At 24.3% G+C, this 12,248-nt stretch overlaps 1 protein-coding gene and 1 long non-coding RNA gene across 14 annotated transcripts in view; one reads left to right on the plus strand and one right to left on the minus strand.

Annotated features, from left to right (window-relative positions):
* Positions 1 to 12,248, minus strand: part of LOC123271980 — a 105,441-nt gene that overhangs the window by 63,392 nt on the left and 29,801 nt on the right. For all 12 annotated transcript variants that reach the window (XM_044738527.1, XM_044738526.1, XM_044738528.1 and 9 more), the window contains one exon: positions 7,720 to 7,975. In XM_044738527.1, the coding sequence (XP_044594462.1) occupies positions 7,720 to 7,975 (256 nt within the window). The remainder of the gene's footprint in view (positions 1 to 7,719; positions 7,976 to 12,248) is intronic.
* On the plus strand, positions 2,457 to 7,790 carry LOC123271983. Of its 2 annotated transcripts, none has more exons than XR_006511002.1 (3): positions 2,457 to 2,615; positions 7,165 to 7,614; positions 7,701 to 7,790. It is a non-coding gene; the product is annotated as an uncharacterized LOC123271983 (long non-coding RNA). The 2 variants fall into 2 exon arrangements; XR_006511001.1 differs by having other exon boundaries at positions 7,689 to 7,776.

The raw sequence follows: 12,248 nt of genomic DNA on the forward strand, positions 1-12,248 counted from the left end.
TTTAGGTTTAAATAAGCAATAATTTTTTGTTATAAATGTTCACTTTTGAATTTTTCTTTTTAAAAAAACAATAATAATAATACACTCTACAAATCAATGTTGTAAAATTGTGTATATTTTTTATAAAACAATAAAAGAAACTAGCAACCTTGCAGTCACTATGTGACTGCCACGACTTGTGAACTATAAATAAATAAAATTTTGCTTTATTAAATAATGACTATTGTTAAATTGCACTGTACTTTCTTAAATATTAACGTTTTTAAAGATATAAGCTCAACCCGATGTTACACTCGTCAAGAGCTTTCATTAGAATACCCACATGTATTTTTGATATATTTTTCATATATACATATATATAATATATATAAATATATGAAAAATTGATGTGGGTACTCAAATGAAAGGTCTCGATGAGTGTAACTCCAGGATGAGCTTATATCGTTGAAAACATCATCAGTCGACAAAATACAATGTAATTGCTTTATTATTCACATTTTTTAAGATATAAGCTCATTCTCATGTTACACTCATCAAGAGCTTTCATTAGAATACCCACATGTATTTTTGATATATTTTTCATATATACATATATATAATATCTATAAATATATGAAAAATTGATGTGGGTACTCAAATGATAGGTCTTGATGAGTGTAACTCCAGGATGAGCTTATATCGTTAAAAATATCATCAGTGGACAAAATACAACCTAATTGCTTTATTATTCACATTTTTAAAGATATAAGCTCATCCTCATGTTACACTCATCAAGAGCTTTCATTAGAATACCCACATGTATTTTTGATATATTTTTCATATATACATATATATAATATCTATAAATATATAAAAAATTGATGTGGGTACTCAAATGAAAGGTCTCGATGAGTGTAACTCCAGGATGAGCTTATATTTATAAAAACATCATCAGTGGACAAAATACAATGTAATTGCTTTATTTTTCACATTTTTTAAGATATAAGCTCATTCTCATGTTACACTCATCAAGAGCTTTCATTAGAATACCCACATATATTTTTTATATATTTTTCATACATACATATATATAATATATATAAATATATGAAAAATTGATGTGGGTACTCAAATAAAATGTCTCGATGAGTGTAACTCCAGGATGAGCTTATATTGTTAAAAACATCATCAGTCGATAAAATACAATGTAATTGCTTTATTATTCCCATTTTTTAAGATATAAGCTCATTCTCATGTTACTCTCATCAAGAGCTTTCATTAGAATACCCACATGTATTTTTGATATATTTTTCATACATACATATATATAATATATATAAATATATGAAAAATTGATGTGGGTACTCAAATAAAATGTCTCGATGAGTGTAACTCCAGGATGAGCTTATATTGTTAAAAACATCATCAGTCGATAAAATACAATGTAATTGCTTTATTATTCCCATTTTTTAAGATATAAGCTCATTCTCATGTTACTCTCATCAAGAGCTTTCATTAGAATACCCACATGTATTTTTGATATATTTTTCATACATACATATATATAATATATATAAATATATGAAAAATTGATGTGGGTACTCAAATGAAAGGTCTTGATGAGTGTAACATCGGAATGAACTTATGTCTTTAAAAATATCAATAGTTTACGAGATACAAGGTAATTTCTTAATTATGTATCTAGAGATAATTTTCGACTGCAGACTAAATACTTATCATCATAAATAAACTATTGATGAGAATGATATGAAACCTTGAAAAGGTTTCTAAAAAGATTCTATAACAATTTCCAATATTAATTTTCACAAATAATGTTTTTATTAAATTATTAAATTATTATCATAATAATTTCATTGTTATAAAATTATATAAAAATTACTAATGTCTGTCAACTTCAGTATCATTTTTTTTTTTTAATTTCTACTCATAGAATTTTTTTACAATAATTTATTTATTAAAAAATAAAAATTGTAAAACCAATCAAATTTCTTTTAATCTCATTGTCATCGAATAAAACTTACTTCATTAGGGTAATTAACTGGAGTTAAAAGATGCGCCAAAAGATGTTGACCTCGACGTGAAGGGAGCACATTTAGAAATAATTTTTCTATATAAAAATTCTGAAGTTGTTTCATCATAACATAACAAACTCCACAATATTGAACATGTCACACCAGCAATACAATTGCTGTTGTGTACTGATTACTCGATTAAATTATATTTCAATACAATATATGTATGTATATATATATAGAATATAGAAAGATAAATAAATATGTGTGTGATCATAATTAAGAATGAGGATAGAAAAATGATATTTACTGTTTTGGGATCACTAATAATAAAAACGCACGTGATTAAAGATTAAAGAACGTGTACATTGACGTTAAAGGTTAGAATCGACAGGTAGCAGAAAGCTAGCAATCAAGTGATGGCACATGCGCGACTTGGCTCTTTGGCTTTGGTTACCTCCTCTCTCCCCCGCAAGCGGAGACCCGCTAGCCAACTTCCAAGTCAAGTAATATTGTGAATTGTGAAACACACAACTACTCAGCATACGTTTGAGAAACATCGACCTCGAGTACACAGTACACAGTACACTACCGCTGCATAGTGTAAGTACTGTTTACTTCTTTTTCTTTGTTTTATTTTAAATGCTAAGATACATCCTATCCTTAACTATCCTATTTTATATACATATATGTACATTATCCAAACGGAGTGTATGTATATTTTACAAAAATATTCTCAGAATTTTTTATTTACTCGGTGCATCTATAAATAAATTTTATTCATTGTCAAACATTGACAATCATTCAATGAATTTAAATCCTAAAAAATGTTTCACGGTATTTTAATTTTTTTTTATTTTTATTTGGCATTGAATTATTGTTATTATTACTAATTTTCAGAATTAGAAAAATGATGTAAAAATCATTTTATGACATTTGACGATTTTTGTAATTTTTATAACAAATGTGAATTTGTTATTAAATTTTTTTTAAATCTATATTATTAAAAGAATAAGAAAAATTTTGTGTCCAAGATAGACTTATGATAAAATCGGTTTTTTTACTGAAATTTTTAGTTTCATATCAATTTATGATGATAAATTTAGGCTGCATTCGAAATTATTCCATCTTTAGATACATAATTAAGAAATTACCTTGTATCTTGTAAACTATTGACATTTTTAGAGATATAAGCTCATCCTGATGTTACACTCATCGAGACCTTTTATTTGAGTACCCACATCAATTTTTCATATATTTATATATATTATATATATGTATATATGAAAAATATATCAAAAATACATGTGGATACTCAAATGAAAGCTCTTGATAAGTGTAACATCGATATGAGCTTATATCTTAAAAAATGTGAATAATAAAGCAATAACGTTGTATTTTGTCCACTGATGATATTTTTAATGATATAAGCTCATCCTGATGTTACACTCATCAAGAGCTTTCATTTGAGTACCAACATGCTTTTTTGATATATTTTTCATATATACATATATATAATATATGTAAATATATGAAAAATTGATGTGGGTATTCTAATGAAAGCTCTTGATGAGTGTAACATCAAGATGAGCTTATTTCTTAAAAAATGTGAATAATATAGCAATGACATTGTATTTTCTCCACTGATGATATTTTTAACGATATAAGCTCATCTTGGATTTAGACTCATCGAGACCTTTCATTTGAGTACCCACATCAATTTTTCATATATTTTATATATTTATATATATCATATATATGTATGTATGAAAAATATATCAAAAATGCATGTGGGTACTCAAATGAAAGCTCTTGATGAGTGTAACATCTGAATGAGCTTATATCATTAAAAACATCAGTATTTAAGAAAGTACAGTGCAATTTAACAAAAGTCATTATTTAATAACACAAAATTTTATTTATTTATAATTAAGAAATCATAGCAGTCACATAGTGACTGCAATATTACTAGTAATAATAATTTAATTATAAAAAGCTACAAAATTGTTAGATGTCTGATGACTTCAATATAATAAATAAAAAATATAAAAATATACATACAAATGAGTAATGCATTTTATAATAAAATTTAGATATTTTATAAACAATTTTAAAAAATGTATGAAACTTTTTTTTTTAACTTTTAAAATTTTACTTTTGTAATTATTTAAATTTTTTATATAAAATAATGAATAATTATAGAATATATATTCAATTTTACAGCAAATAAATTTTTTATAAATTTATATAAAATTATCAAAAATTATTTCTACACGCTGTCAAATTAAAAAACTACATTGTAAATATTCTTCTCTAACATAATTTAGTTAAAATTTCAAATATAAAAATTTTTTATATAATAATAATAAATGTACTTATTACTTTACACGAGAATTTATTAAAAAAAAAAAAATAATAATAATAATAATAATAATAATGTATGTACTTATTACTTCACACGAGAATTTAAAAAAAAAAAAAAAATAATAATAATAATAATAATAATAATAATAATAATAGCAACCAGCGAAATTGGAGTTGGCCACCCTATTAATAAATGAGCTTTCTCTAAAGTTTAAACTTAAATTTACAGTCTAAGCACACATATGCAGATGCACATTTCGAGTTTAACTTAACTTCTAAATTCAATATACAACATATTGAATATATAGGTAGAATACTATTTATTATATATGTAAATAAGTTTTAAGTCTCAAGTCTGTATATTATCTTGAGGGTCAGAATCGACGTTTTAAAGTACCATATGTACGTAATACAAAATACAAGCAACCTCAGCTCCATTCCTCTAATGACGATACTGTGAAAGTATAAATGTGGCAACGCTGTCGTCTGGATACATTTTACTTGCTAAGCCCAAAGAAATTTCACAGAGTACCAGTGAGAGCAAAAAAAAACATTCTTTTCTCGAATGGAGCTAACGGTACTCGTATTTACTGGAATTTTGTGTGAATCAACAGCCTTTGCAGCCATAAAATACAAAATTCACTGTGTACAGTATAGTATACACAATATATAATATACTACCTATGTACAGAATCCAGGTATAAACTTAGTCAAGTAGTTAGAACTACATTCTATACGTAGTTCTATTATTGTATGGTATATTATATATGTTTATCTCTATCTGAAAAATGTATGATGGATGATGAATGATAAAACAGTGAAGGAAGTTTCACAATAGTGCGCTGAAGGTTTCCAAAAACCGGAGATGGAGATTGAGAGACCGTGGCCATGACCATAATGCTTTAGTTTCGCAAACCCGGTCGTCGACTCGGCTAGATTTTAAATATCTAATTTATTTATTTGTCTTTACTTCTGAATAAAGTTACAATTTTTTTGTATTACAAGATTGCTGATAATTTTAAGGAATTTTTTAACATGTAAATTATTTTTAAAGTTTAATAGAAAATCGAACTAAAAAATAGAGAATAATTTTAAATAATTTTTAAATAAAATTGATTAATAAAAAAAATTTATTTTATTACAAAAAAAGTGTGCTTGATAAAATTATTGTAATTATTTATCATAAAAATATCTTTAATAATAAAAAAGCACCCCACGCTTTTTTAGAACAAAATTAATTTTTTTATTAATAATTTTTATTTTTTTAAATTATAAATTATTTTCAAGTGATAATTTTAAGGAATTTTTTAAAATGTAAATTATTTTTAAAGTTTAAATCACAGTTTAATAGAAAACCAATCTAAAAAGTAAAGAATAATTTTTAAATAAAATTGATTAATAAAAAAAATGTATTTCATTATAAAAAAAAGTGTACTTCATAAAATAATTATTAATAAAAATATCTTAAAAAAGCACCCCACGCTTTTTTATAATAAAATTCATTTTTTTATTAATAATTTTTATTTTTTTAAACTATAAATTATTTTTAAAGTTTAAATCACAGTTTAATAAAAAAACCAAACTAAAAAGTAGAGAATAATTTTAAAATAAAATTTATTAATAAAAAAAAATTATTTTGTTACAACAAAAGTGTGCTTGATAAAATTATTATAATAAAAATATCTTAAAAAAGCACCCCACACTTTTTTTATAATAAAATTCATTTTATTATTAATAATTTTTTTTTTATCTATAAATTATTTTCAATTTTTTTTTTTTTAGTATAATTAAAAAAAAAAAGTATTTACTGTCATTTTATGAATAATTTATGTTTGACTTGTAAAATTAATCATTTTTTTTTATACATTTTTTATTTTCATTAAAATTTCGAAATAAAATTAATAAATAATTTATTTGTCATTAATCCTTGATAAGTATGCAAATTTTTTGATTAGATTTTTTTAAAAGCAGTAAAAATTTTTACAATAATAAATAAACATAAAAAAATTTGGTTAATATTTATCAATAAGGTCAACCATTTTAATTTTCATTTTTTTGAACGAAATTTTTATTTGATTTTATTGATATATTTTTTTTTAAATACATAAAAAGTGAACAATTAAAACAAAAAAAAATGATTATTACAATTTTAACAAATTTTCAAAAAAATGTATAAATTTTTTTGAAAATTGTGACTAATTTTTTTTTTAATTGCTCGTTTTTTTATGTACTTAAAAAAAAATATATCAAAAAAAGATAAAATAGAAATTTTATCCAAAAATATGTGAGCCAAAATTTTTTCTAACTTTTGAAGGCAAAAAAGCTATCAAAATCTTTATTTTTTTTCTTTCACGACATTTTTTATCAAACAATGCGTTTTACTTTTAATTTCTTTAAGCAATAAATTATTTTCAAAATTTTTTTTTATTATAATTAAAAACAATAAAGGTTAGATAATAATATTTTAATTAAAAGAAAAATATTTACTATCATTTTAAGAATAATTTATGTTTGACATAAAATTAATCATTTTTAATTTTAATTAGAATATCAAAATAAAATTAATAAATAATTTATCATTAATTCTTGATAAGTATTAAAATTTTTAAATTAGATTTTTTAAAATCAGTAAAAAATTTTAGAATCAAAAATGAACAAAAGAAAATTTTTTAAATTCTAATTAATTAGTTAAAAATTGTCAGACTTGGTTATAATATTTATATCGCATTTAATTATTTTATATAATAATTGTATTAAATAAAATTATATAATATAATGAAATTTTTAGTTTCAGCGCAGATATTGAGCAAGAGTACTTGAAAGTCTTTAGGAAAGTAACATAGGTGAATAAAACAGAATAAGAACACTGGAGGTTGATATTGAGATTGAGAAACGACTTGAGTAGAATAGAGTTCGAGCTAACTAACGAAAATGTAGTTCAATTAAGAAGATTGATTTCTCACGAGTGCTTTTCTGAGTAGAAGCACGTTGTTATTGATGTGAATGTGGACGTTGATATTGATATTGACGAACACGCGACCTGGTGCAGTAATAATTTTCAATAGAACAAAGTTACATTCCATCGGTAGTTGAGCCAACAATTAAAAAACCGACGGCATTAAAAAATCCACAGAGATATTAATTTAGTGACGCAATCTTCCCAGGAAATCCTAGAGCCGCCGGAAAACTGAAGCAATCACGCCACGGAAGTCTAACTGAGACATTGTTCATTTTATAAGTGAGTGTAATTATAATTAAAATTATATTGCTAATTTACGTCAGCAGTGTTACTCCCTAAAATAAAATAAAAAGTTAATTTTACAGAAAAAGGATTTTTATTTACCGGTGGAGCTGCACGGGAGTTGATCTCGCAGGTAAATGCTGGTTGTGAGAAGGCGGAGGCGGCTGGCCCTGGTGACTTTGAGCCTGAATTCTCGTCGGGGTTGCCGAGCCGCCGACTAAAGAATGTCCATGACCCCCGTGAGGATGGGGGTGGTGATGATGGTGCAAATCTCCGCCAACTGGACCTCCCACCCCTAGTCCACTCACTACCTGGACTTGCTTGCCCACTGTCTCCATCACCCCTGGCGCATTATGTGCTAGAATATTATAATTATTGTTAATATTTTTTGTTTAATCTATAAGAGCAAATTTGCAGTCGCTATCACTGCCGTGACTTATGAATTATAAATAAATAGAATTTTGGTTTATAAAATAATGACTTTTGTTAAATTGCACTGTATTTTCTTAAATATTGATGTTTTTAAAGATATAAGCTCATGCCGATTTTATGCTCATCAAGAGCTTTCATTTGAGTACCCACATCAATTTTTCATATATTTTTCATATATACATATATATAATATATATAAATATATGAAAAATTGATGAGGATACTCAAATGAAAGGTATCGACGAGTGTAACTTCAGAATGAGCTTATATCGTTAAAAATATCATCGGGGGACAAAATACAACGTCATTGCTTTATTATTCACATTTTTTAAGATATAAACTCATCCTGAAGTTACGCTCATTAAGAGCTTTCATTTGAGTACCCACATGCATTTTTGATATATTTTTCATATATTCATATATATAAATATATAAAATATATGAAAAATTGATGTCGGTACTCAAATGAACGGTCTCGATGAGTATAGTGCCGGGGTGAACTTATATCTTTAAAAATGTCATCAGTGGTCAAAATACAACGTCATTGCTTTATTATTCACATTTTTTAAGATATAAGCTCATCTTGATGTTACACTCATCAAGAGCTTTCATTTGAGTACCCACATGCATTTTTGATATATTTTTCATATATACATATATGTAATATATATAAATATATGAAAAATTGATGTAGGTACTCAAATGAAAGGTCTCGATGATTGTAATGTCGGGGTGAACTTATATCTTCAAAAATATCAATAGTTCACAAGATGTAAAATCATTTCTTAATTATGTTAAATTGCACTGTACTTTCTTGAATATTGACATTTTTAAAGATATAAGCTCATCCCGATGTTACACTCATCATGAGCTTTCATTTGAGTACCCACATGCATTTTTGATATATTTTTCATATGTTCATATACATAATATATATAAATATATGAAAAATTGATGTGGGTACTCAAATGAAAGGTCTTGATGACTGTAACATCAAAATGAGCTTATATCTTTAATAATGTCAATAGTTTACTTTAAATTATGAAATCTTTCAATAGTTTGTTGTTTCTATAAATTTATCCCATCATATTTGTCCATTAAATTATTAGTAATTGATCCTGTGATAGTATTATTATTTTCAAAATTTATTTAAAAAATACCCAAACGATTTATAGTATCAAAAAAATCATTAAGCCAAAGGTTTCTAATTCATAATCCGTAAATCCATTAATATTACTAATAATAATCATTAGAAGAATAAAATAAGTAATGAATAATTAAATAAGTGCGTGTAGTTAATAAAATAAAAAATAACCCGCGTAACCCAGATTTAAGGTTGTTCCAACTGGGTGGACATGAACCTCTTATGGCGTGCAGACTCTTAGCAACTTTACTAGTACAGCAGATCTATGAAACGATTGCTGATGTAGGTTAATGACAAGCTGGATCTTGCCTTAGACGTGATACTTATTATAATTTTAATTATAATTATTTATTTTTAATTTATTCAATATTTTTTTTTTAATAACACGCCGTCATATATTTCCATATTTATTTATTCATTACTTATAAATTTATAATTTATTGTAATATAATTTAATAATAAATAATAAATAATAATACTGTCATGTGATGATATTATGTTTTGCGCCTAAAAAAGTCTAAGACTGTAGTTGTAAGTCGATGTTGATGTCTTGAATAATTCAATGTCATTTCCGTCAACGTTTGATTGCTGTAACTATAACTATAACTAGATCTTCAGGTGACTGGCAAGAAAACTATTAATATTAAAGTAATAAATAAATCTATTATCGAAGGAAGTCTTCTTTGAAATTTTTATTGTTAATTGCGTTTTAAGTCTACTTTTTTGTTGAAATTCGTCATTATTATTGAACATCTAATTTTTTGAAAAATTACACAGGAAACGTCAATTATAGCTACAGTTTATCGATAAGTTTTTTTTTTCAAATTAATAATTAATAATGGTATTTATAAAATTTAATTGACATTGATAATGATAAAATTTTTTCAGTAGTAAATTGTTGATGAACTTTTTAAAATAAAAATACACAGCCCTTATATTGAATGGACAGGGCTCTAAAGCTGCGATAGTAAATCCCTTTCAACGTTACCTTTCCCTTAACTTTCGCTTTTACTTCGTTCTAGATATATATATATATATATATATATATATATATATATATATATATATATATATATATATATATATATATGTAGTCTGTACTTTACATACTTTGTTTGTCATTTAAATTTTTACATGGCTGCTGGTTTTTTTTTAATTTGATCCGTTTTTTTGAATTACATTTTTTAATATTGTATTTTAAGAATAAAAATTGAAAAATTTTTACAAAAACGATCTTAAAAAACTCAAGATTTTTATTTAAAATTTCATGATACTAAATTTAGATGACATTTGACAATTTTTTTATTTTATTCAACTTAACAAAATATAAAAAAATTCTATTTATAATTTTGTACAATTTTTACGAATGGAATTTTTTTTTTGATAATAACTGTGACTGCCGTGACTTTTGAACTAAAAAAAATAAAAATTTTGCTTTATTAAACAATGACTTGTTAAATTGCACTGTGCTTTCTTAAATATTGATGTTTTTGAAAATGTAAGCTCATCTTGATATTACACTCATCAAGAGCTTTCATTTGAGTACCCACAAGCATTTTTGATATATTTTTCATACATACATTTATATAATATATATAAATATATAAAATATATGAAAAATTGATGTGGGTACTCAAATGAAAGGTCTCGATGAATGTAATGTCGGGGTGAGCTTATATCTTTAAAAATGTCAATATTTCAAAAGATACAAGGTCATTTCTCAATTATTGACGTTTCTAAAGATGTAAGCTCATTTTGATGTTACAGTCATCGAGAGCTTTCACTTGAGTACCTACATGCATTTTGATATATTTTTAATATATAGATATATATTTTATATATAAATATATAAAATACATGAAAAATTGATGTGGGTACTCAAATGAAAGGTCTCGATAAGTGTAACTTCAGGATGAGCTTAGATCGTTAAAAATATCATCAGTGGACAAAATACAACGTCATTGCTTTATTATTCACATTTTTTAAGATATAAGCTCATCTTGATATTACACTCATCGAGAGCTTTTATTTGAGTACCCACATGCATTTTTGATATATTTTTCATGTATACATATATATAATATATATAAATATATGAAAAATTGATGTGGGTACTCAAATGAAAGGTGTCGATGAGTGTAACTTCAAGATGAGCTTATATCTTTAAAAATGTAAATATTTCACAAAATACAAGGTCATTTCTTAATTATGTATCTAGAGATAGAGCATTTTCGAATGCAGCCTAAATAATTATCATAATAAGTTGACTATCGGTGAGAATGAAATGAAACCTTAAAAAAGCACAAATTCGTCATGATCTTAAAAATGACACAAAATTTCACTAAAAAAACGATTTTATCATATGACTTTTCTCAGAACAAAATTTTTCTTATTCTCTTAATAATATAGATTTAATTGTTATAAAATTCTAATACAATTTCTCATGTTAATTAGTTTTAGTGTCTTAAAATTACATATATTTTTTATGAAAATCAATCTAAGAGATTATTTAATAATTTTAGTAACAAATAAATGATGGCAAAAAAATTTACATGAAGAAATTTTGAAAAAATTAAAAATACAATTTTTTAAAAATAATATTTCGGATCAAATTTGTTCGTTAATTTAAATTAAAAAACGGTCAACTGTTAACTTTAATGTCACAAATTTTTTTTTATAAATTTTCAAGTATTCAATTATCAAAATAAAAATAACAAAGAATTACCGGATGCTTATTATTTTTATTGCCGTGAAATTTTATGATACCAAAATAAACAGACACCTAATTACTTATTGATTATTATTTAATAAATAGTATATATATATATATATATATATTTGCTAAGAAAATTTCTAAAAATGATCAGATGGCAGTTCATTCCAATACGTACCATGAAATTTAATAATACTAAAGTTAGCCAAAGTTTCTAATTTTTTAATTATTTTTTATTGATTAAATTGAAACAAAAAAATTGCAAAATTTTTTTTTCATTTTTTGCAATAATTTTTTCAATAAAAATTTTTAAATGTCGGCTAACTTAATTTTCATGAAATT

The sequence above is a fragment of the Cotesia glomerata genome, linkage group LG9 (genome assembly GCF_020080835.1).
Source record: "Cotesia glomerata isolate CgM1 linkage group LG9, MPM_Cglom_v2.3, whole genome shotgun sequence".
NCBI classification, from domain to species: domain Eukaryota; kingdom Metazoa; phylum Arthropoda; class Insecta; order Hymenoptera; family Braconidae; genus Cotesia; species Cotesia glomerata.